Source organism: Squalius cephalus (genome assembly GCF_949319135.1).
Source record: "Squalius cephalus genome assembly, chromosome: 3".
Lineage (NCBI taxonomy): Eukaryota > Metazoa > Chordata > Actinopteri > Cypriniformes > Leuciscidae > Squalius > Squalius cephalus.
In genome coordinates this window covers 39,712,182-39,740,092 of record NC_137124.1, presented here as the reverse complement: position 1 = coordinate 39,740,092, position 27,911 = coordinate 39,712,182, and the positions used below count along the sequence as shown (strand labels likewise).

The 27,911-nt window shown below is 38.6% G+C and overlaps 1 protein-coding gene across 1 annotated transcript in view; it reads left to right on the top strand.

The window, feature by feature from the left end:
- The window catches only part of LOC307155819 (B-cell scaffold protein with ankyrin repeats-like), a 241,732-nt gene that overhangs the window by 84,126 nt on the left and 129,695 nt on the right, over positions 1-27,911 (top strand). Inside the window, exons 3-7 of the mRNA XM_079866781.1 lie at positions 2,762-2,886; positions 4,005-4,143; positions 4,685-4,827; positions 7,242-7,356; positions 10,227-10,420. Of these exons, the coding sequence (XP_079722907.1) occupies positions 2,762-2,886; positions 4,005-4,143; positions 4,685-4,827; positions 7,242-7,356; positions 10,227-10,420 (716 nt within the window). The remainder of the gene's footprint in view (positions 1-2,761; positions 2,887-4,004; positions 4,144-4,684; positions 4,828-7,241; positions 7,357-10,226; positions 10,421-27,911) is intronic.

Here is a 27,911-nt window from a genome sequence, read left to right as displayed (position 1 = left end):
ACTAAAACTGGTAACGAAATACATTTGTTGAAAATATGAAATAGTATATTAAAAATACACTTTAGTTTATCTTCAGTGTGTCTCAAAAAAGCACAATTGAGTACACTAAGATGATCTTAAGTTTATATTAAGCAGTACTAAAGGTAAGCTTTTAGTATATTAAGTGCAAAATAAGTGTGTCGAAAATAGAGCACTTTAAGTACATTATGGAAGTGTAATAAAATGTATTTTAGTGCACTTTTTTAATCTAGGAATACATTCTAAGTATAATTTGTATATAATTTAATATTATTATTATTATAATTTAAATAGTTTATTATTGTATTTAAAGATGATTTCAATTATACTTAAAGTGGTAACAAAATACATTTTTTAAAAATATGAAATAGTATATTAAAAATACACTTAAATTCATCTTCAGTGTGTCTCAAAAAAGCACAATTGAGTACACTAAGATGATTTTAAGTTTATATTAAGCAGTACTAAAGATAAGCTTTTAGTATATTAAGTGCAAAATAAGTGTGTCGAAAATAGAGCACTTTAAGTACATTATGAAAGTGTATTATGGAAGTGTACTAAGTGCACTTAAATAAAATGTATTTAAGTGCACTTTTTTTTCACCTGGGCAATCACGGCAATAGAATTTGACTGGCGACAGCCTATGACACTACTAGTGTGACTCAGAAGTATTAAAGAGGCGCCTAGAGAACATCGTTCCCCAATAGCATCATCGAAGCAGTGCAAGTTCCCTTTTGAAAGGGAACAGTTACTTTTTTAAAAGAGGTTAATTTTGCTTTAATATAAAAATAATCTTTTTCCCCTTTCACAGACACCGTGATCAAACATTTTCCAACACGTCTGAGGTGTGAGCACTGATTCGAAGGAAATGCAACAATGAGGCAAACTCAAAGACCAATCACTCCAATTCACTTGAAGGATGAATATGGTTTGAGTTGTAACAGTACTGTAACTGTTTGCAGTTATTAATGACTGCACTTTATTGACTGTAGTTAGATTTATTGACTTAAGTTAGTTTTTTTGTTGTTGTTTATAATACCTCTGCAGATCACTGTATTTTATGTTAATGTATTTTTTTTTTTTACAGTTTACATATGCTGCTGGACTGATGTACACTGGGTGTAGTACATTAAAGTTTACCAGCTTTCAAAGTGTGTGTGTGTGTGTGTGTGTGTGTGTGTGTGTTTTATACAATTATTTTTTACTGTGTGTTTTACGGAATGATAATTTTTCACTGTATTTGTAATACATTAAAATATATTATTTTCACACTGAATGGTTTTATAAAAATGTATTTTTATTATACTAATAGTGGCTCTTATAGTGTTCTAATACATTATTAATAAGCTGATATTATATTTAAAATATACTGGGAACACATTAATGTGAGGCTAAAAATATACTTCAGCTGTAGTTCTAAAACATATTTAAAGTGTATTAAAAATACAATTTAAAGAAGTGCTATTAAATTACACTAAATGTACTTAAAATAGTTCCATTTTAACACAATTAAGTATATTAAAATATATTACTATTACCTTAAAATTGAACTTAAATACATATAAAAGTATACTATGTATATTTGAAGTTGTCTCAAAATAACACATTTAATAAATACTTAATACAGTACACTTAAAATACATTAAATATATCAAAATAAGCACAATTTAAATATATTTCCTTTTCACCTGGGTAAGATCTTAAGTTTATCTTAAGAAGTACTAAAGAAAAACTTTTAGTATATTAAGTACAAAATTAGTGTGCGAAAATGGAGCACTTTAAGTACATTATGGAAGTGTACTTTAATAAAATGTATTTTAGTGCACTTTTTTTTAACCTAGGAATACATTATAAGTATAATTTGTATATATTTATTATATATTATTATTATTATATTTTAAATAATTTATTATTGTATTTAAAATGCATTAAAGATGGTTTCAGTTTTACTAAAAGTGGTAACAAAATACATTTTTTAAAAAGCTGAAATAGTATATTAAAAATACACTTTAGTTAATCTTCAGTGTGTCTCAAAATAGCACAGTTGAGTACACTAAGATGATCTTAAGTGTATCTTAAGAAGTACTAAAGATAAGCTTTTAGTAACAAAATAAGTGCACAAAAATAGAGCACTTTAAGTACATTATGGAAGTGTACTAAGTGCACTTAAATAAAATGAAGTTCCTAAACGCAAGTTAGGGAGGAGTGAGCCCATCTAATCTTTCAATCAACAGCCTGAGTATATAAGCAGCCGCTTACCTCTCTCTAGCATCAAGCTCTTCCAGTATCCCTCCACCTCCCCAAACTCCACCTTCATCTCCGGTACCTTGCCCTTCAATTATCATATCCTACATTTAGCCACTGGGGGGTATATCAGAGCTCGAGTTGAAGCTGCTTCATCGAGCCCCTCTTCAGTGGACAGCAAGCCAAATAAGTTTAACCTAATATCTGAAAGATTTTATGGGCAAGCAAACTCGTTAAATGTATTTTAGTGAACTTTTTTTTCACCTGGGAGAGCTTGTTGGCAAGCCAGCCAAAAGACCATTTCAGTAAGTCTGGAACGTAGTAAGTCTGGATGTAAGGCAATGTTTTCAATAACAGAAATTAATTTCATAACCTGCCACAGAGGGGAAAAAATGTGCAGTAAATGTGTAAGAGATATCAGGCCTTTCTCTGTGAGCATCTTCATATTTCCTCACAGTTTATATCATCAGTAGTTCATTAATACGGCATGCTTCTCCAGGTGTACAGACAGCAGCAGTGGATGGAAGATCAGTCCAGGAGTTGAAAGTAGAGAAGAAACTGTCTAATAGTACTCTTGTCGCTAATAAGACTTTATTGATCCTACCCAGCCGTGTACCATGTGAGGTAAGACACAACACAATTATTATTATTTTTTTTTTTTTATTCACCTACTTAAATCTTCAGCTACTTAAAGGGATGGTTCACCTAAAAAAGTCACCCTCAAGTACTAACCCTCATGTTGTCCAAACCCAGAATTCTTTCATCTATCATCAAAACAGTAATGAAGATATCTTTTTATGAAACCTGAGAGATTTGATATTTCTCAAGCTTCATAAAGTTAATAAAGACATTTGCTGCATATGAAGTCACAAACTTTATAGTAAGTGCTACATTTGGTTTGAAACTTACTTTGTGACCGATAAAAAATGTGTGTAGTATGAATGAATTTTGGACATACTTCATCTACCATGTTTTCATTGACGTGACCTGCTGCGTCAGTTGTTTTGCTTCACCTCCATTCACAAATCCTCTCCCGTGGCCTCATGGGATAGTAATGTGTCCATCGAATGAGCACTTTCTCGCAGATTCTCGTCAGAAGTAGTAGGTCATCCGGGTACTTTTCACCTACTGTTTTATGAACTCCATGAATTTGTACATACTACTGTTTTTCACCTACTATATAGTACGAAAGTAAGCATATTTGGACGCAGCGATTGTATTTGTTGTGCTCTGTGTATGTGTGTTGATTAATATATATGAATATAAAAGGCTAAATTAAACACTTTAATTATACAAAGTGATTGTGTCTCTTCAGAAGAAAATGTATTTACAATGACTTTATGCACTTTTTGAAACTTTTTGAAAGTTTGGATGGAATGAACGAAAGTCTTTTGAGTTTGGAATGACATGAGGGTGATTAAATGATGATAGAATTTGAATTTTTGGGTGAACTATCCCTTTAAGCATTTACATTTAGCAGGTAACCATAATAAAACTGCATTAACAGTTTTGAATATATGAATCTTGAACACGTTAAAAAATGCTTGGTTGCGATGTTCGAGAAATGTTGCTATTATGTATCTTACAAGTCATTCATAGCCTGTCTATTAATCAAGGGCATATGGAGCAGGAGATCGCAGAGCACTCTGTTTGCGAATGCTTAACATTGCCGTCTTACTGAGATAGAGCTCTTCACAGTGTGTAGGTTAGACTGAATATTGCCATGCTCTGTGTCTTAACAGAATCCAGGGAAGGTATTCATTCTTCTGCAGGAGATCATGGCCAGCAAAGATGCAGAGGTTGAGTTCAGTGGGAACAAGCAGAGAGTGAGAGTGAAGCCTGTGAATTGGAATGAGAGCACACTGACTGTCACTGCACCTGGTAAAATGGCCTACATAGATGTTTAAGGCATTTATTTTATGAAAGGGTGTAAAAAATATTATGGTTGCTATGCTACATGAAAAAATTCATATATTATACATTTTAACATGATTTTCTGTAAAGCTGCTTTGAAACAACGAGTATTGTGGAAAAAGCTATACAAATAAATTTGACTTGGCATTCTAAATCAATGGATGCCACAAAATGAAAACTGTCAGATTTTACTCACCCTAATGTCATTCCAAACCTGTATGACTTTCTTGTTCTCATTCTTTTCTGTGCAATTACAATGAATTGGAAACAAAGCTTTCAAGCTTTGGGAAAAAAAAAAGTAGAACTGTCATATGATTCACATGGCACAAATCTAAAGCCAGTTCCTATTCATTGTAATTTTACTGAAAAGAATGCCCAATATGTTTTATCGACATGATGGTGAGTAAATTACTTTTCATGTTTTGATGAATTTTTGATCATGAATGAAACGGCTATATATAGTATTTATAATATTATTCTTTGGTGGTAAAATAATCTGTGTTTGCAGATTTTACTGCTGGAGAGGTGATTGTGACACTTTACAGTAAAGGCCAGGTTAAAGGCAATGCCTGCATTCAATACTACACCATCATGGGAGATATTGCCCAATTCCTCCAGCAGGCTGCAGATCCTGTGAAGTTTATGTGCCAGGTAACCACATGTCTGTTGTGTCTTGGTGTAAATAGGCTTTTAATCTGTAATTAAGCTTTAACCCACATGCTTAAGGCCCAGGAATACTTCATTTTCCGCATTCCGCAGCGCAATTGTTTTTTATACTCTTCCAGACGTCAGAGGGCAGCACTGAGTTGTGTTAATAACAGGACATTTGCTCGAAAGGATAGAAGACAAAAAGTAGTTAATCACTCATGACACAGCCATAGACCTTATTCAGAGCAGCGCCATGACAGGTATCAAAGCAAGGCTGTGAGGGATAGACTTTTCAGTGGCATCCATTGTAAAAAGCTGTAAAAAGCTCCTAGATCATTTATAATTTACACAGCTCATGTTGTCAGGAGTTTTTATGTCTACTAAAATGTATTGGAAAGATATTTTTGCAGTGTTTCGTCTGTAGAACAATCCAAAAACACCAAAACTGTGCAACCTGACTGAAGAGATGCATGTCTATTCCTCACAGCCTCGCTTTCATTACCGTAAAAAAAAAAAAAAAATGCCGCTGCTTTGAATTATGTCTATTGCATGCAAAGTTAAGAACAAGAACCAAAACAAGGCAATGCAAGGCACATATATTTCTAAAGCACATTTAAAATCAGGCAGTGCTGACCAAAGTGCTGTACAATTTGACAAAATAAAACAATAAAATACTTACAATTTTCAACATCAGAAGACGTCAGAATGCATAGGCTACCGGCAAATCATTCCACAGGCATGGAGCAGCAACAGACCTGCAGCAATCACCTTTTAACTTCAAACGAAACCTTGGCACGGTCAGCATCAACCTATTTGAAGACCTTAAGGGCCTAGAACATTTCCGGTGGAGAATTAAATCTGTAATATATTGTGGGGTCGGGCCATTTAACACCTTATACACATATAATAAAACCTTAAATTTAACATAATATTCAACCGGCAACCCGTGTAGTGAAGCCAGAACAGGATAAAATGTTTCCTTTTTCTAATTCCAGTAAGAAGCCTGTTAGCAGCATTTTTTGCCATTTGAAGGCGAACTGAAGGACTGCCACATCAAAGTACAAGGAGTTACAGCCTAGAGTAAACAAAAGCATGTCTCCAAATCCTTTACTGATAAATACACTTTAAATTTTGCAATGGATCTGAGATGATAAAAGCCACTCTTCACCACTGAATTGATTTGTTTATCAAGTTCTTGGCCATCATCAAAAATCACTCCCAAATTTCTAGCATGAGCATGAGAATTCACAGATAAAGGACCCAGATTGTTGTTTATCTGTATAATATATGCTGGTGGTCCAAAGACTACTATTTCTGTTTTAGATTCATTCAGCGAATAAGAAAATCAGCCAGCATCTACCCTCCCTCTGCAAGACAGCCTAACAAAGAGTGCATGTCATAATTTCCAAAGAAAGGTATAGCTGGGTATCAAACAAAAACGATGGAGGAGGACATGCTGCTTTGTTTACTGTTCTTGGAACAGCATATTTGGGCAGGCTTCACGCGGGCATCTGCGGACCCTCCAAATGACAGAAATTACATCCTGTGGACATTGTGCGGACCGTCGCAGAACACGGACTGGAGAAGTTCAGCTTCTGCCATTAAGTTAATCAGCATTTATTAGTCACAAATGGGACAGATGTGAATGAATTAGGTATGGCCATAGTTAAACAAAGCTGGCAAATAATTCATAAAGCTGAAAACTTCACACTTTCAGTTTGATTGCCGTCCACTTCTGGTTTTCAGGCTTTAATGTTGCTACAGTCTGCAGTCATTGGCCAATGAGGCAAATTCCACAAACAAATTAAAAGAAACATTTACTATTGCTGGCAAGACAATGTACAATTTAATAGTCATGCAAATGGTTTATTCTGCCCCATGACCACATATATTGTACAAATTACAATTACAAAGTGCTAAATTACAGCTCTAATGCTTTTATTTTCTTTTTTTAGAAAACAGTTTAATATCTAAGAAATATTGAACACCATCCATTATCAGTCCTGTATTATATTTTCTGCTCTAATCCCTTTAAGTTCTAAACTTGTGTGAGTATCTCTAGGGTGTATTTAAGTGGTTATCCTCCCTTTTTACTTTTGCAATCTTCAAGATAATAGGGGTTAAGCCATACGCTTTTTCCATGTTCCTAATTGATCGCATGTTAGAAATAAGAAGGATGCAATACAGACACATTCTGAATAGTTTTAAAGGGTGGTAAAGCATGTTAGACTTTATTGGTTTATTTTTTATTACTTTATTTAAGTAACTTTATTATGGATGGCTGTCATCTTTTACTATATTTTTTATCTTATGTTTATTGGCATTCTGGCAAATTATATTTGCACTTATGCTAGTCTCACACTCTTCGGCTTTCAAGAATTGTAAAGGTTTATAATCTTTCTTATGTTCATATTAAGGCCTTTCAGGTGTCTTCCTTGGAAAAGCTGGATCAAACTCTAGCTTCTTGTCTGATCCAGAAAATGCCGACAGGAGGTTTCCAGGGCCTGCAGTGTGATCAGTCTCCTGCTGGGGGTAAGGGCTTCTCTAGTTCTGTTTAGCTCTTTTAGCCCATTTTAGGTCTCACTCTCACCCTCCGCTTGCAGACAGCCATTTCTAGATCAGCATGAAAAGGCTAATGCTACTAGCACTTTATTTTATAGTCTGTTATAGGCATGAATAAATGATGAAGGGAAGTGACCTCAGCCCACTGAAGTGCATTACTGTGCACTTGTTTCTTCGACATGTGCCTCCCTGCCCACATAAATACAGCATGACCCAGATCCACTGCAGATTAACATGGAGCAATTGGCAGTGTTATTGTGTGTGCACAAAAAAAAAATCTGCAAAACAGTGCAAAATAAAAGCTGAAAAGTCAATAGGTTGAACTGAGTATAAGTAACTTCTTCTGCAACCTTCTTAGGATGTATCACATTATATGCTGTTATCATTATTGAGGTGCATTCACATTTACAGTAGCAAAAGTGTGCAGGCAAAGGCATTTTCAATAGAAATTTGCATGATCGGGATTAAAAAAGTTGACAAACCGAAAGCTGCTTGGTTTCGAAGTGACTTTTGTGATATTAGTGCTTCTTGCATCACTACACACACATTCCTATTACTTTTTAGCCCGTCCCCTCCAACCACCTCTATCCATTTTGGATGTTACACCCTATTTTAATCACTGATGGACTGACTGAATTCCTGATGGATAAAATCAGGTCCCAACCTACATGTTTTCTTATTGAACATTTAGATTAGGGAATAAAAATGGGATGTGACCTGCGATGCAGGTTGACTTTAACATCCTATTCACATGTTGATGCTATAATGACGAACAATTTGTTGTCTGTTTGCTTCGCTTCATTTATTAAATTTAACAGCTGTGAACTGCGCTCATATATTTTTTAAGCTTAAATTATGTTCTTTATTATGAATTGGTCAAATGCGTTTGCAAAACGAATCCACTCGCATTCATTCGGACTTCTCTCTTTTACTGAATCATCTGAAGCGATTTCTCACTCAGTAAAACAAACGGACAGTATCGAGAGAACAACCAGTGCTGTTTTTCAGTTGTTTTCCTCTGTGAACAACATTTTGTTGCTTTTTGCAGTTTTCAGATCTAAACACGTTTAAAATGTCTAGAGAGAGTAGGCTACACTTGTTCTGCAGTACCGTTACTCACTGATGGTTCGAAAGGTGCGTAATAGTTAGGCTATATATGCTTAATAACTTTTTAGTGTTAAATAAAAAAAACTTTTGTTCGTACCGTGAGATGAAATCCTGCCGGTGTCCATGCTTTCTCCGTCCATGCAATAAATGCACATCCTTGAATGAGTGCGGATTTCTAGTGTATTTACTTGAACTTCTCAGGTAATGTCTATGGTTTGACCCATTTCAGAGGCGGACAAAATCAGAATTTACTAGGCATTGATTTTCTCTACCCCTTCGTCTGACATCGATGAGTCTAGGGACAGAGGTCTGGGGATAAAGGGGGAAATGAATGATGGGCTTGATATTAGAGATATTCTTCATCTATATTTAAACGGGTTCATTTGAGTTGAACCGACATCGGTCTGAGCACCATAATGATAAAAAATGGTCCAATAAATTTGGGCCCCAGTTTAAGTGAGGGAAGCCTGAGAGGAATGTCCTGGGAAGATAACCAGACCTTATGACCACACATGTAAAGTAGGGGCTTAGTACGGTGACGGTCCGCCGATGCCTTGTTCCTGTCACCAGTCGAATAACTGCTTCTCTGGTGATACTCCATGTACGGAGGCATTTCTGAATAAATGCATGCACGGACAGAACAATGGCGTCAGATTTTTGTGAGGGGAATAATGGTGGCTGGTAGCCTAAACAGCACTGGAAGGGAGACAAACCCGTAGATAAAACCAGGAGGGATTTATGCGCGTACTCGACCATGGTTAATCTGGAGCTCCAAGATGACGGTTCCACAGACACCACACAGCGCAAGACCCTCTCCAGATCCTGGTTGGCACGATCGGCCTGACCGTTAATCTGCGGGTGATACATGGAGGATAGACTCGCAGTTGCCCCAAGCTGTCGACAGAGCTCTGTCCAAAACTTAGACACAAATTGGGGACCCCTTTCAGAGACCACATTCACCGGTATTCCATGAATACGGAAAACGTGATCTAAGAGAACAGAAGCTGTCTACCTCGCTGAAGGCAATTTGGGGAGGGGAATAAAATAGGTCGCCTTCGTAGAGCACTGAGTCAGAGAGCACTGAGATAAAAAGGAACGACATGAATCTGGGAGCTCCAGAGCTGTCCGTACAGTGCTCAGTGGACAGCAAAGGCTACGGAGATTACCCAAGGTGCACGCCCACACAGGACGGGGAACGAGACGAGACAGAGAGAACAGCGAGGCAAACCAGCTGTCACTCCTCATCCAAGCGTCCTGGGAACAGCAGTGAACAGAGGTTAGACACAGATACCACACAGAACAATGCCACAAACCCATGAGACGAAGCACAAAATGATCTACTGATAACAAGGGGCAGACACAGAAGAGATTATAAGGGCAAATGGGAACAAGCAACAGGTGACTGAAATCAGCTCATTATCTGTGCAAAATCAGCACTGATTGCTCAGGTCACGAGCTGCAGAAAATGACAGGACAAACACAGACAACAGGGTGAAGCTGATAATGCACCCTGAACCGTGACAAATTATTGAAAGTCAACTCATTTAAATGGAGCACCTTTGATGAGATCTACACTGTCAAACTTGGAAATGTATTCCACAGAAATAATTTTCTTTGGTATAACCTAAAATAATCAGTTAGACTGAGTAAATAAAACCAGTAAAATTAAATGTTACAACATGAAGCACATTTTTTAGGTCACCTGACAAAACTGCATTGATTTTCTTTACCAGAGTGTAGCTCAGAAGACATTCCTACTCTCCTGCATTTTGCTGCCCAGCATGGATTGCGAGATCTGGCCAGTGCTCTGCTGCAGTGTCCTGGATCCCGGCAGGCCCTAAAGGTCTCCAACAGTCATGGAAATACGCCATTGGATCTTGCACATATACATGGCCACGAGCTCTACATCCTCCTACAGGAGTCATTGGTGAGTAAAGCTTCTGAAACACAGTTATTACATTTTTTTTTTAATTTTTTTTTTTATTATGTCTGAAGACAATTGTGTCATTATTCAGTGCAGTTCAAGTTTTGTTCTCATCCGATAGTGTCAGTATAGTCATATCAATAATATTATTAAGTGTCCCCAACAAAGCAAGCCAAAGGTGACAGTGGCATGGAAACCAAACTCTATCAGGTGATAGAAATGGAGAAAAAGCCATGGAAACCAGGCTCAGTCAGGGGACCAGTTATCTTGCTTAGATAAATGGACATGGTGTTATACTGATTGGAATACGTCACACGGGCATTAGGTGAGAAGGAAGAGTTTCTGCCCAGCAGTTTGAAACATGAAGGTAGGGCTGCCACTGAGCCAGTAGTACACAACTGGCTTATCAGTGGCCTTAAAGGAGCTGTATGTAAGATTGTGGCCAAAACTGGTACTGCAATCACTTTCAAATTACTGTAGAGCGGTGTATCCCCTCCCCTTCCCCCCTGACTCGAGGTTGCCAGATAGGCTGCAGGATCCAGCAGGAACGTTTATAGCTGCAGCTGTGGTAACTAGAGCTGAGCTGGCAACCCGGATGCCGAAACACAACTGACTTCGTGATTGGTAGATAGGTGGAGGGTGGGGCATCAGGCCAAAACACAAGATGACAACATCAACATCAGTTGAGGGCTGCAACTTCACTTTTAAATGACAATATCCTGGCCGGACTACTGTTGTCAGTGATATAAGTATTTGAAATGAACATGATTTCTTAACGTCTAGTGACATATCAGGGCCATTTTATGATTAATTGAAATACATTTCTTACATACAGCTCCTTTAAGCACGATGAACGTCCTTCTTGTTAAAACTCCATTTAGGTCCCAGCTGGTGCTGGCATGAGGCGTTCATTGCTGGTCAGGGGATCTGTGCCAAAGGACTCATCTATTCACATAGGTCTTTGCTGAGGATCTATTCCGAGGGCTTGTCTTGTTTACAAATGCTAGAAATGTGGCTTTCAAATAAAATATTGCTATCAAATAGCACACCCAGATCCCTAATTGATGACGAAGATTTGACAGAGCATTCATCAAGAGTTAGCCAGTATTCTATGTTATTCCACGCAGAGGTTTTTGATCCAATAATTAAAACCTTTGATTTTTTTTTCTGAACGTAGTAGTAGGAAATTAATTATTTGTCATCCAATTTCTTATATCAACAATGCATTCTGTTCGTTTTGATAATTGGTATGCTTTGTTGAGCCTTGAAGAAATATAGAGCTAAGTATCATCAGCGTAACTGTGAAAACTAATGGCATGTTTCCTAATACTCCCGTACTCCCAAGGGTAGCATGTACAGTGTGACAAGCAACGGTCCTAGTACTGAGCCTTGTGATACTCTATACCAAACTTGTGATCGATATGATACCTTTTCATTTACTGCTACAAAATTGATAACTGTCAGATAAGTACGTTTTGAACCATGCCAATGCAATTCAACTAATGCTGACATCGTTTTTAAGCCTGTCCAAAAGAATGTTGTGGTCGATAATATCAAAGGCAGCACTAAGTAACACTAATAGAGAGATGCAACCGTGATCAGATGATAAAAGAAAATCATTTGTAACTCTGATGAGAGCTGTCTCAGTACGTTGATACTGGATCCCGACTGAAAGTCCTCACAAATACCATTTCTCTCCAAGAAAGAACATAGTTGTGAGGATATATTTGATATTTTTGACAGAAAATGTATTCAAGATTGGTCTGTAGTTAACTAATTCTATAGGATCAAGTTTATTCATTTATTTATTTTTAATGAGAGGCTTAATAACAGTCAGCTTGAAAATTTTGGGGACATATCCTATAAAGTCAATGATGAATATTAAGAAGATGATCTACAATTTCCGTATTTTTTTCCCAATAGCTTAATAGGTATAGGGTCTTAAATACATGTTGTTGATTTTGATTATTTAACAAGTTTAGACAATTTCTCCTTCCCAATTAATGGAATTCTTCCTCAGGGGGCCTATAGTGCACAAATGTGATACTCTAGCAGACGGTTGCATGGTTATAATTTTGTATCTGATATTATCAATCTTGTAAGTAAAGAAATTCATAAAATAATAACTGCTCTGCTGCTGAGAAATGCAGTCTGAAACTGTTGATGCTTTATTTATCGTTAATTTAGCCACCATCAAATAAATATGGGTTGTATGGGTCCTCGAATTAATGTTTGGATGCATGTCTCTAAATCTGAAATCTTCTGCTACAGTATGTCTGCTAGAAGTGTATTGCAACAAAATAGAGTATTACAAATAATCAAATTTTCATGAAAGTGAAGTGTTATCAATTTGGAATTTTCAGTTCTTCAGATTCTTAAGCCCTATTCACACTGGATTAGTATTATCTGGGGACCTTGTGTGATTTCGAAATTACCCACCCACATCTGAATTTCATGTGGCGCATTCGCACAGGATAAGCAAAGCCTGTGATTTTACTCGAATTTACTGACTTATCTCCCGGATATGATGTCAATGGGCTATTGCTTGGAAATGTCTTGTCGTTATTATAGGTCTAGCTGTATGATATATCATGAACAGAAGAATGTTCCTTACCACATGCTTCTCTACATGTCATCCATCTCCATCTAATCATTCTTTTTGTTTTCGCTCTTCTGATGGTTTTCAGCTTTCTCTTTCTGCAAATTGTAGTTGTATATCATATGGTGTATAGCGATATGACCCAGCACCCAAAATACTACCAAAACACTCCAACGCAGCCTCCATTCTTCGCTAAAGATGGATAAAAAAAAAATGCACAGGAAACAAAAACCTTGAATAAATTATATACGACCCCTCCAAATCACAGAGATGCCGATTCGCATGGGACGAATATTATCACAGGACCTCGGTGTTCGGCGAAATATGCTAGGTCATTTGCGGGGGAATTTTTACTTTACAAATTACAGACATGGCCGATTCGCCCGGGATTTAGACAACCTCACAGACAAGATCACAGACAACCTCCGCAAATATTACAAATGACTAGCGGTCACCAGGTAATATTTATCCCGTGCGAATAGGGCTTTAGATTCTCTGAAATATATCATACTGCTCATACTATTGTAACCATGCCACTATTTTCAAATCAAATTTAAAATGACTGTGAAATGACAAATCAAACACAAGAGATCATTTACATACGTAAGAGCATGTAACCATGCTATTAGAAGCAATCCAGATAGAACACTCATGAAAAAAGGGTCAGTGAGGTTAGATTTTATTTCCTGCTTTTTTTTTCTTTCCATTCCACTCTACCATTGAAGTTGACCACATATCAGTAAATATATAAAAGAACAGAGCATTTTTTATATAAGCAGCCCTTTAAGGATACACTCCATATTTCATTTATATTCTATACATGCCTCTTCTCTAGTAAAACCCCTCAAACAGATGTTTGAAGAAAGACAAAAAGATACCCAGTGCATTGCAGCATTGTTTACTTTATGCCTGGATGCACTGAATGTTGTACTCTTTGGCTGAAAGGGTCGTAAGGGGGTTGGGAGAATGCTAATGCTCAGATTTCCCTTTACTAATGGTGTTTTTTCCCCATAATTTTGCTAATATGCGAAAGCTTGGTTATGTTATGAAAGCAAGAAGGATTGTGTTGCATGGAGCATTTAGTTTCTAACGTCACACAATCCTCATTCGGTATGTAACCAAGCCGTTTTTCAGCTTGGCTCTCTTAATACATAATCCCATTAAAATGTACAAGACAACAATCTGTTACACAGCATGTATACAGGCAAATCCACCATGACTGCCATATTATTGTGAATGATCAGTGTCTAAAGCACAGTGATGTTTCTAAATCCCTTCTCATTTAATAATAGGTATTAAAGCCAAAATCCTAGAGACAACTAATGAAAACAATAATGATGAAATTATAGAGGTTTGTGCTGCTGTAGAATATGCCTAGTGTAGCATTAGAAACATGTACAGTTGGTAGTCAACCAGAATGCCTATTACCGCCGCCTTTACTGCCGAGGTAAATAAACCAGTCGCATTTCAAAGTCATTCGTGAAATGACCATCAGGTGGCGCAAAGGAACATTTTGCAAAACAGCTGCAATTGCTACATTTTGAAATGTCAGTGGAGCTGAAGTCATAAATTAACAATAAGAATGAAATACTATACATTGATGGTCATTTCCTACAACAAACATGAAAAATCAAAACAAGAGCTATTGACATTTACTGTACAATAATGAAACAAACAAAGATTTGGTTGTCACAAGTATGTTCTGTCATGTCTGCACATTAGTCCCTGATTAGTTGATCTTCCTCCACCTGTGCCTGTTTAGTTCCCTTATTTACCCTGTGTATTTATACTCCCTGTTCTGTTCAGTCCTCTGTTGGTTATTGTTTGTGTAAACGTGATGTTACTCCTGAGTTTACTATTAAATACCTGGTTTATCTGAATATCCTTTGTCGTGCGCTTTCTACACCCCAGGGACGTTACAGAATAACCGACCAATTTAAACAAAGATGAACTTGATGGACTCACCCACTCTGCAGCTTCTCTTCCGCCTGGAGACCAGGCCCTACCTGAGTTACCTAGCCTGGTTGATTCAGAATGGCGACCTCCCCCTCACAGCCAGCGAGCCCGAGGCGCCCACGGAGGTCGTTCAGGAACCAACCCCGGAGTCGACGCAGGCGGGTCAGTCCATCGCAGAGCCAGGAGGAGTCTACAACCTTATAGACCTGTGGTCCGAGGATCCTATTCCCACCCAATTCCCCACCCTCAGCTCATCTTCTTCACCGGTCCCGTCCGGAAATCTTCCGTCCGCCTCCCTGCTTGTCATCCTTGTCCCATCTCCATCGCCGGTCACGACCAGCCCTCTGGATCCGTCGGCACCACTGGTGTCATGTAGCTCCTCGGCTCTGCCACCGCCGCTCACTCCATGCGGCTCTTCCTCCGCGCCTCGGGCTCCCCTGCCACCAGCTCGTCTAGAGGCCGAGTCCCTGGCTGCATCTCGGGCCTCCAGGCCCACACCTCCACCTTGACCTGTCAGCCCGTCGCCTTCACCTCGACCCAGCACTCCTTCATCGCCTCCGCGGTCCATCTGCCCGGAAGCTCCATTGGGCTCGATCGCCACTCCTGGTCGGCCTTCGGCGATCGACGTCCAGCTACAGCCACGGACTTCCGGGATTCAGGCTGCACCGTCACTCTGCACCCCTTCGGCATCACTGGACTCCTTGCTTCCTCCGACCTCCCCGTCGGCCTCCCTCACCACATTGTCACCCCGGTCATCCATCCTCACATCACCGCCTCAGTCCTGCGAGTCAGCGGCTCGGCTCCCATCCTCCAGGTCAGCGACTTCGCCATGGTCCGTCGGCCACTCAGCTCCGTGGGGTCCTCAGCCACCCATGGTTCCGCCGCCGTTGATCGGCTCCCGGATGTCGTCCTGCCTGTCAGTTCAGGCTCCGCCCTGGCTCCTCCCCCATCTGCGCCACCATGGTGCCCATGGCCAACGTCCCCAGGGTCCAGTCCGTCCCCAACTCCACGCCCTCCGCTGAAGCCTCCGCCCTTTTTTTTGTTTTCTTTTGTTGTCATCACAGCGCGAGGACGCGCCTATCCGAGGCGGGCGTAATGTCACGAGTATGTTCTGTCATATCTGCACCTATTCTCGTTAGTCCCTGATTAGTTGATCTTCCTCCACCTGTGCCTGTTTAGTTCCCTCATTTACCCTGTGTATGTATACTCCCTGTTCTGTTCAGTCCTCTGTCGGTTATTGTTTGTGTAAACGTGATGTTACTCCTGAGTTTACTATTAAATACCTGGTTTCTCTGAATATCCTTCGTCGTGTGCTTTCTTCAGCCCAGGGACGTTACATTGGTGGAGTTGAAACTGCAGGGTAAGATTATAAAGTAATAATTTTATTATTAAATTTAAAAAATCAGAAACATTGGTTCATGTTATTTAAACAAACGATCATATACAAGTTCACCAGTTCACATAGGCTATTATTTGTATGAGTGTGAACTGTTATATAGGCTATCTCTGTTTGTAGGCTATCTGTTTTTTAATTTTTTAAAAACAGCACAAGGTCTTGTAAAAACATTTTTTTATTACTTCGACAAAAATGAGACTGATTAAATATGTAAAAAAAATAAAAAAATAAAAAAATATAGCTGCAAGCAGCAATTAACGGGGTTCAAGCATTTAAGACCGTCATGCCAATTATGCTGTTGGGCTATAGGTTGAACCGAAATGTAGGCCTGAAACCATAAATTATCCCTGATGGAGAATGTGCAAATTATATAAATCTGTAGTACCAGTGCACCCTAATTTTTTGAAAAAAATATTGGTTTTAAACATTTATCAGCCAATGCTGGATAATGATAAAGATTAGATTAAAAAGATTTATTGTCCCTCTTGTGGACAACAGTGGTATTTAAGGCTTCATCTTCAGTTTAAATGTTTGATAGAATGTACTGTGAGCCCTCTGAGCATCAGAAATCCTTGAAACCTGGCATGTTTCTTCAAAATCAGTTGTTCTCCATATCTACACAGTTTTGTGAATTTTCTACTTTGTGCACACAATATATAGACATATTACTCACAATTGGCCATACCAGAAATATATAAAAAATTGTATCTGCTAAACGGTTTCATCCCTAGATGATGCATGTGAAGTTTCAAGCAATTCAGTCAAACGGTCTATGAGGAGTTTGAAAAAGTAGAATTTTCAAATAATCACAAATATTTAACAAATTATTTGATTGACAGCAGTGGTTCTTGAGGCAAAGTTGTTCAGTATGAGGAGATCTATCAAATGAAATGCATATTGTGTGGATGTGTGAAACACCACGTGATTACAGAGCCATAAAACTCGTTCCATCTAGTGGCCGATTTCTTTCAAAATTCTTACAGACCTCTAGGGCCATGAGTTGAACATGCCCACCGTGTTTTGTTCCGATCAACCTTCGTTAACCTTGTCTAATAGGTGCTCAAACTTCACTGGCTAATGGCGGCCATGTTTTTTGAGATAGGCCAATGTCCTCATAGAAAGACATGGTACCCTGGACAAAGACATTGCATGCCCATTTTCAAGTCAATCGGACTAATGGTAGCGTAGTTATAAGCTGTTTATGCCTTTTTCGTATTATAGCGCCACCAAGTGGTGAATCGCTGCAGATTTTTTTGTGTGACCACAAAATGAGCTCGTACATGAGTATAACAAGTTTGGTGAAAATATCTCAATGCTTTCAAGAGTTATAGCCATTTTAGTGAAAGTGGCCCCGCCTACTTCAAACGTTTTGGCATCCCATGGCGAGGTTGTATAACCGATCGTAATTCTTTTGATAACATTTTGCCTAATAATAATAAAAATATCTCATTTACTTCTCGAGTTATAGCCATTTTAGTAAAATAGGCTCCTCCCACAACGTTTATTTTGCGCCCCCTAGCGACCGTGAATCGAAATTTCAACTTTTTTCGATAATTATTGATATTCAGACTCCAGAGAACATTTCTGCACTGGTTTGGTTCCGATTGGGCGAAAAACCAGGGACTAGTTCGCAAAAGTAGGTTTTGGACAAAATGCGACATAGCAGAACATTTTTCCTGCCTAAATTGAATTTGGTATTCATTTAGATAGCCATTTTATGGGTTTTACAGGGATCACAGTGGTGTAAGGCACTTGCGTCTAGGTCAAACGGCCTAAGAGTTATGAGCGATTTTGTACTTTTGGTTGCTGTAGTGCCACCTATGGGCCAATCGGGGTCATACTCTGATAGGTTGTCCCCAAATTGAGGCCTTCCATCTGGCCAGGTTTCACGTCTCTAGGCCTTACGGTTTGGCCTGCACGGTGCGTTTTACGAATCCTTACAATTACAATAGGGTTTCAGCGTTTCATGCTTGAACCCCTTATAAGAATGGAAGCTTTTTGCCATTTATAGTGCCACCTTTGGTCCGATCTGCATGAAACTCGGCATGCTTCTTCACCATGTAATGACACATATGCTTATCAATTTTGGTGAAGTTCTGAGTTTTCATTTGGGATTTATAGGCTTTTTAGTGTATTTTGCCACGCCCCTTTTCTAAATGACTCTGTTACAGCCACCCAAATGCAAAAGTTCAACTTTTTTTCAATAATTATTGATCTAGAGAGTCTAGAGAATTGTCCTAGACTGGTCTGGTTCCGATCGGACGAAAAACCAGGGACTAGTTCGCAAAAGTAGGTTTGGGACAAAATGAGACATAGCAGAACATTTTTTTTCTGCTCAAAACGGTTTCGTTTAGTCATAGACGCCCAGTCGGATGAAAAAGAATAATTATTCGAGTTACGTAACGATACGTTCATGCGTTCATAAAATACAGCATTTTAGCACATAATTCAAAATGGCCGACAGCTGATCTGGGAAAATAGGATATCGGTCGACTCAGCATGACGCCCTGAATCTAACGAGACCACTTTTATGATTTTTGGACAAACCATTCAGAAGTTATAAGCAAAAAGAGCCATTTTTCATATCTCTGGACCAGCATGCCAAAACGCAGCATGTAGCCTCAGGTCATGCTTGTCATGACATTGACCAAGTTTGGTCTGAATCTGATAAAGCGTTGCGGTGATACAGCCTTACGTCTGTTTTCGCAAGCGCTACGTAAAATTTCTCTGTGGGTTTATCGAAAACGGTTAAGCGAATCAACTTGAATTCCATAACTTTTTGTCGGCATGGTCTGGAGATGATCTGGTTCAATTTTGGTGAAAATCGGAGCATCGGCCTAGGAGGAGTTCGAAAAAGTAGGTTTTTCGAAATTTTGTTTCTAGCCCTTGTGGTTCAAAAGTTATTAGCATAAACATGTGTGCAACTTTGGACAGTTGGTGGCGCTAGAGGAATGGGTTTGGAGACTCCAAATTTGCTATGGTGACTGTTCAGACTGTCCTCTATCAGTGTGCCGAATTGCACAACTTTCCCACAAGCGGTTCTATGGGCTGCCATAGACACCCAGTCGGAAGAAAAATAATAATTATTTTTGGTACGCCAACAGATACAATAGGTGCCTACGCACATTCTGTGCTTGGCCTCTAATAAGAACGGGAACAGATACAATAGGTGCCTACGCACCTTCGGTGCTTGGCCCCTAATAAGAATGGGAACAGATACAATAGGTGCCTCCGCACCTTCGGTGCTTGGCCCCTAATAAGAATGGGAACAGATACAATAGGCACTGATGGGCAGTAACACGTTAGAAGTAACGCGTTACTGTAATCCGATTACTTTTTTTCAAGTAACGAGTAAAGTAAGGGATTACAATTGCAAAAACAGTAATTAGATTACTGTTACTTCCCCGTAAGCAGGCTGCGTTACTGCGTTATACTGCGAGACTGTCTCGCGACGTGAGCCGTGACTCGTGAGTGACAATGACATGAGCGCCGCGAAGTCAGTGGTAAACACTATGGCAAGCGATCGCGTTCAAAAGTCTGTAAACGAAACGCGTGAATTTTGACGCATCAACACGCACCGTTTGTCCGTGTTCAGACGTCATGTTTATTCATGAACGATGTCGTAATGGTAAACTGTATGCACGTGCAAACATCAGACGTTATATTTGTTCATGAGGGATAATGCATTGGTACGTTGTGAGTGATGTCAGTCTTATGTCATGATTTGTCATGCCTTTTTAAGTTGTTCGTTTAACGTTCTTTCCCAAGGTAGAAAAGTCAACAGCTCTAAGAATGGGTCTTTTATTTTAGCAAACTGCCAAAAAACCTTTTCAGACTGTGTGCAGCTGAACCAAGAAAAGCTTAAGATTGCATGGAGCTGATAAGCATGAATGGCAGAAGAAAAAGACTGCAATTAAAAAACAAAACAAGAGAAAATTATTTTAATGCAAGCAATAAAAAACTGCACACATCAGCTGTGGAATAAAAGAAAAGAAATGCATGATCAACTAGATTAAGGCATACTCCTGTCTTAATGTAAACCCTGTCCACCACCCCCAAAGTTATTCTTGGCACTGTAACTTATGGCTTCCTAAAGACAGGTTTATGGGTAAATAAATGAATAATAATAAAAAATATATACCAGGACTCAACATTTAAGCCTTTTCATTTTGTCCTTCGGTCGGTCATTCACTTGTCAGAGTAAAAACATTTGTTAGAACAGGAAAAAAAATGTGATTTTTTTTGTGTGTGTGTTGTAAATATAATTTATTCCGAATCAGTATTCTAATCAGTTCAGTCAGCTTTAACATATATAAATCGGCATATTTATGATATTTTAACCTTTATAAAGGGCCTTTTTCTCTAATCGTTTGCTTCATCTTTCATTTAAAATTCTTAAATTTGATCAATAAATTACAATAGAATAATAAGATGCTAAAGGGCTGTTACCAATCAAATAAACTGCATTAAATAATGTAATGAGATCATTTAAAATATTTTTTGAATATACAAATAAGAAATATTATTTGTGCATAGAAATAATATTTATAAACCGCCAGTAGGAGGCGGCAGGCGACCATCTTAATGAGTGAGTCATTGATGCAATGTGCATAAAGTTAAAATACTGAAACTAATAAAACAAGTTTTAAAAAAGAATGTTTCATTTGATTCAATTTTAGATGATGGAATATGCAGAAAGAATAGAATTAAGCAGAAAGGTCTATTGCTTTATAGCGTATTCATTTCGTGCATCATGTTTTTAAAAAGTAACTAGTAAAGTAACTAGTAAAGTAACTAATTACTTTTGAAAATAAGTAATCAGTAAAGTAACTGGATTACTTTCTTGGAGAAGTAATCAGTAATCAGTAACTAATTACTTTTTCCAAGTAACTTGACCAACACTGACAATAGGTGCCTCCGCACCTTCGGTGATTGGCCCCTAATAAAAATCCTAACAATTACAATAGGTCTTCAGCACTTTGTGCTTGAACCCCTAAAAACAGAATAGAAATATAGCTGCAAGCAGCAATCCGGGGCCAAGCCCTTAAACGCATTGCAAGCAGAACAAGTACAGCAAGCTACAAGTACAGCAAGTACAGCTAGCAGAGCAAGCACAGCAGCACATCAAGTACAGCAGCGCAGCAAGTCCTGTAAGCACAGCAGTGCAGCAAGCATTTAAGCACCAACAGCAGTGCAGAGCCGGAAGAGCAAAAACAGCAGAAATAGAATGTACATGAAGAACAGATGGGTTCAGAAGTACAGATAGGATGAAATCAAAATGAACAGAAGTTCTGATGAGAACGAATACAGAATGTAGAAATAAATACACTTATTTCTGATCCCAGTGTAAGAAACATTAGTACAGCTCTTACCCATATAATAAATGAATTGAAATGACAACTTTATACCCAATTTTAAAGTTGTCCCACACAGGATTCAAACCCACGACCGGAATGGTTCGGGATTCGTGATACGTGGTTTAGCAACTTGCACCACTCAGAGGATGTAAATTTCAAAGCTGCAGAGGAGAAGCTTCAGTGTAAGAATAAGCACACAAAATCGTGTTAATGAGATTAGCATGCTAAGCTATCTTAATGTTAATGTAGCTTATGGTTATCCTGATAGCTGAAGAGCCACATTAGAAAGAATGGCATCTGGTTAGCATGCTAACCAATTATTATGCTAAGCTAACTAGCATAAGGCAACATAAGAAATCAAACAATGCAAACAATGCAATTTTGAACAATGTTTTCAAAAGTTATAAGCGTTTTTGCAAAAGACCTTATATCTCTGGAACACTAGGTGGCGCTGTGTTCAATCTTCTCATGTACCTTCAGGACATTGTGTTGATGATCCATACTAAATTTTGTGAAGATATGTCAAATAGTTTAAAAGTTATTGCAAATTATGACAAAATTCAAAATGGCGGACAAGTGGTTCATCCAATCCTGGCAAAATCATTATCCACGGATTCAGCATGACCCAAGGAATCCATAGATACCACATTATGATTTTCTGACAAAGTGTTCAAAAGTTATTGGCCAAAATAGCAATTTTTCATATCTCATGACCCGTAGGTGGCGCTGTTCCCAACTTTGTCATGGAACCTCAGATCATGCTTCCTTTGAAGTATACCAATTTTCATTTCGATTGATCAAACTTTGGCCGAGATACAGCCTCTTAGCCAATTTTGGGTGGACCTCGTTAAGTTTGCGACATCATAACTTTTGAACAGAGATGAATAAAAAAAATCTGTTCACTCCTGTGCGGCTCAGTCCAAAGATCATTTGAGCAAATTTTGGAGAAAATTGGACAAATTTTGAAGGAGGAGTAGCGAAAAAACTGAATACTGTACTTTTCAAAATGGCCACTACTGTAATGGGCAGAGTCTTAATGTACGGTATTGGTTGTGATCAGCATGATGAGATGAATCAGGTGTACTAAGTTTCATGTCTCTAGATCAAAGGGTTCAAAAGTTATAACCATTTCAATGTTGAAATTTTGAACTGGAGGTGGCGCTATAGAGTTGGTCCTAGAGGCTCAAAAATTGGTCCAATTACTATTCATTAGCATCACTAGAAGTGTACCAAATTTCATCATTTTCCTATGTACGGTTCATAGGGCTGCCATAGACTTCAATGGGAGGAAGAAGAATAATAATAAGAATATAGCTGCAAGCAGCAATTACCGGGGCCAAGCAGAATAAGACGACAAGACATGGCTGAAAGTGTCAGATCAACTGCAACAATGAGCAATTAAAGACATTTAAAGAGGATTTTAGACAAAATGGCTGAAAAATCATAAACAGTAATTAAAAATATGATTTAATGGATTATCACTTTTGACCAATAGGTGGCGCAGTCAAAAAACTGACGTGATGTGGTCAGAGTGAAGTGACAATGAGACATGCAAAGTTTGGTGTCAATATGTCAAGGCATTGCAGAGATAAAGCCTGAATAGTCCTTTTGGCATCATGCCTCAACTTTGCTGCTGCGATAAACGAAAACGGTTTCGTCAATCAACACGAAATCCATAACTTTTAGTCGGCACGGTCTGGAGATGATACGATTCGATTTTGGTGAAAATCGGACAAACGGTCTAGGAGGAGTTCGAAAAAGTAGGTTTTGACTGAAAATCAAAATGGCGGACAGGAAGTTCGGCCAAATAAGGTAAATTTGGTATCTATGTTCTCGGCTTCACCCAAGGAATATATTAAGACCAGTGGCATTTCAATAGGCCGATGTATTCAAAAGTTATTAGCATTTTTCGAAATTTTGTTATAACTTTTGACCACTAGGTGGCGCTGTCTCTAAATATTTTGGGTACCTTCAGGGGATGGTGCTGATGGCACATTCTGAGTTTTGTAATATTACACCAATGCATTTGTTTAGTATAGCATTTTATTTCACAAAACTGCATTGAAGTCAATGGAATTTCATGTTTTGTTCTATTATAGCGCCACCAAGAGGCTCAGTCCCACCATTTTTTTTATGTGTCCTCAGAGTGAGCCCATACATATGTGTGTCGATTTTGGTGAAAATATCTCAATTCGCTTCGGAGTTATAGACATTTATATGAAAAAACATGTAAAAAATGACTGACACATGACTTTGATTGGATTTTACTACCCCTTACTATCAATATTTTCGCATTTGGACATTGGCATTTAATTAACAAGCTATGATTCCAAACTTCTAACGGTGGTTTCATCTCGATCGGACAAACGGTTTCAAAGATATCGGCTGTATATCGGCTTAAATGTTTTTTAAGCGCAAAATCACAACGCTACAAAAACCGTAAGGCGAAAGCTAGCATGTTTGGTATCGTGGGACTCGGCAACGATTCAGGAGTCTAATGAGATGAGTTTCGTGAAAATAAGTCGATCACACCCAAAGCTATAAGCATTTGAAAAAAAAAAGTTCACCACTAGGTGGCGCTGTTTCGAAACTTCTCACGCTCCTTCAGGACATCGTGCTGATGACCCATACCAAGTTTCGTAACAATTCGTTCATGCATTCTTAAAATACAGCATTTTAGCACAAAATTCAAAATGGCCGATATGGTAAAATTTCATATCAGTCGAATCGGCATGTTGCCCTGAATCTAACGAGACCAATTTTATGATTTTTGGACAAACTGTTCAGAAGTTATAAGCAAAAATAGCCATTTTTCATATCTCCGGACCAGTAGGTGGTGCTGCGCCGAAACGCAGCATGTTGCCTCAAGTCATGCTTGTGAGGACATGTACCAAGATTGGTCCAGAGCCATAGAGAGAAAGAGTTGCGACACTCCCATAGACCTCCGTTGTAAAAAATGGCGGCGCTTTTAACCGCCTACTTCCGGGATTTGAAGATCGGAATAGTTCCAAACACTGTCATTTGGGCGTTGGACACCATTTACTTACATTGCTGCGCGTCGAGTTGTTCCAGAGTTAAGTTGCTGAAATATCGACCTCTTTTGAATTGTCAACTGTCTATATTGTATCAGAGGCCCTTTGCGATGCTTATACTGGTCTTCATTTGTACATGCACAGCGTAATTATTTATATTTTATGTTGGTTGTTTCAACCAATTTTCAAGCACTGCCTGCTAGCTAGTGCGACTTCGTCAGCTGTGACAGTAAGAGTTCGGTAATGAATCGCTACCACCTTTATAGCAACTTTTATTTAATTAAATTTTTTGGGATATACTAACTTTTCATTATGTTTTATTGTCTTGAGTGAAGCGGCTTGTGAGAACAATGCTGGACCTCTATGATTGTTATGGGATCACCAGTCCTGTCTGTTTCATGGATCACCTGCCCCTGGTTTTTGTTTTTCTTGTTCACACACACTCACACGAGCACACATTTTTGTTGTCTGTCATTGTTTAATAAAAAATATTTAAGTGAACTCTGAACGGACCGCCACGGCAGACCTCTTTGCGTGATCACGAAGGTAGGCTAATGGCTGAATCAAAATTTATAAGCAAAATCACAGGAATCGATAGCCTAATACAGCCCAGTTGTGCTAAAATAAATATCATGAGACGTCCATCATCAGATGAATGATATGGAAAAGTTAAGTTAGAGCCGCTAAAGCCAGTGCTACTACCCATGCGAACATGAACAATATAAGCTTTTCCCTCCAAAAATATAGCCTAAAACTTATCTCCAAATGCAAAACTGACATTAACAAAATGCAATAATGCAATAACAGCTGAAAAAGTACTTCGGTGTGTGTTTTATTTTATATTTACCGTTCAATAATGCAATCGATGCTGTCTGTCCCATAGAAGAACATGACAGCCAGCGTATGTTTTGGAACTATTGGGGCTTACATGAACCACGTGACAGCCATAGCGGCGACATCAAAGAGTGTTGCAACTCTTTCTCTCTATGGCTCTGGATTGGTCTGAATCCAAACTGAATCCGAACCGTCTGAATTTGAATTTTGTGCTAAAATGCTGTATTTTAAGAACGCATGAACGGATTGTTACGAAACTTGGCATGGGTCATCAACACGATGTCCTGAAGGAGCGTGAGAAGTTTCGAAACAGCGCCACCTAGTGGTGAATTTGTTTTTTCAAATGCTTATAACTTTGGATATGATCGACTTATTTTCACGAAACTCATCTCATTAGACTCCTGAATCGTTGCCGAGTCCCACAATACCAAACATGCTAGGTTTCGCCTTATGGTTTGTGTAGCGTTGTGATTTTGCGCTTAAAAAACATTTGGCTATATCTTCGAAACCGCTTGTCCGATCGAGACGAAACCACCGTCAGAAGTTTGGAAACATAGGTCGATAGCTGAACAGTAATGCCCAAATGCGACAATATTGATGTTTAGGGGTAGTAAATTCCAATCAAAGTCATGTGTCAGTCATTTTTTACGTGTTTTTTCATATAAATGTCTATAACTCTGAAGTGAATCAAGATATTTTCACCAAAATTGATACACATATGTATGGGCTCACTCTGAGGACACATAAAAAAAATTGTGGGACTGAGCCTCTTGGTGGCGCTATAATAGAACAAAACATGAAATTCCCATTGACTTCAATACAGTTTTGTGAAATAAAATGCTATACTAAACAAATGCATTGGTGTAATATTACGAAACTCAGAATGTGCCAACAACACCATCCCCTGAAGGTACTCAAAATATTTCGAAACAGCGCCACCTAGTGGTCAAAAGTTATAACAAAATTTATCTTTAAATGTCTTTAATTGCTCATTGTTGCAGTTGGTCTGACACTTTCAGACATGTTGGCATGTCTTGTCATCTTATTAGGGGCCAAGCACCAAAGGTGCGGAGGCACCTATTGTATCCGATCGGTTTCTTATTATTAGGGGCCAAGCACCGAAGGTGCGGAGGCACCTATTGTATCTGTTCCCGTTCTTATTATTAGGCACCTATTGTATCTGTTCCCGTTCTTATTATTAGGCACCTATTGTATTTGTTCCGGTTCTTATTATTATTATTATTATTATTAGGGGCCAAGCACCGAAGGTGCGGAGGCACCTATTGTGTTTGTTCCGGTTCTTTTTCTTATTATTATTCTGTTATTTCTTCCGACTGGGAGTCTAAGGCAGCCCATAGAACCGATTGCGCGAAAGTTGTTTTGGTTTGACATTCTGATAGAGGACAGTCCCAACATTAAATACACCAATTTTGGTGTTTCTAAGTCATTCCCTCTAGCGCCACCACCTGTCCAAAGTTTCACTTTTATTTTGCTAATAACTTTTGAACCGTAAGGCCAGTCAGCAAAATAATTTTTTTCCGCTGATTCCTGAGCTCATGCCGATTCGATTGCACCCTATGACTTCATTTTCCGTCATAAAAATATGGCCGCCATTTTGAATTATTCGAAAAACCTACTTTTTCGAACTCGTCCTAGACGGTTTGTCCGATTTGCACGAAAATTGAACCAGATCATCTTCAGGCAGTGCTGACAAAAATGTTATGGAATTAAAATTGATTCGTTAAAACGTTTTCAATAAACGCTCGAACTAATTTTACGTAGCGCCTGCAAAAACAGTCATAGGGCTGTATCTCCGCAACGGTTTATCATATTCAGACCAAACTTGGTACAGGTCATCACAAGCATGACCTGAGGCTACATGCTGCGTTTCGGCGCAGCGCCACCTACTGGTCCGGAGATATGGAAAATGGCTATTTTTGCATATAGCTTTTGAACAGTTTGTCCAAAAATCATAAAATTGGTCTCGTTAGATTCAGGGCAAGATGCTGAGTCGACTGATATTACATTTTACCATATCGGCCATTTTGAATTTTGTGCTAAAATGCTGTATTTTAAGAACGCATGAACGGATTGTTACGAAACTTGGCATGGGTCATCAGCACGATGTCCTGAAGAAGCCTGTGAAGTTTTGAAACAGTACCACCTAGTGGTGATTTTTTTTTTCAAATGCTTATAACTTTGGGTGTGATCGACTTATTTTCACGAAACTCATCTCATTAGACTCCTGAATCGTTGCCGAGTCCCACGATACCAAACATGCTAGGTTTTGCCTTACGGTTTGTGTAGCGTTGTGATTTAG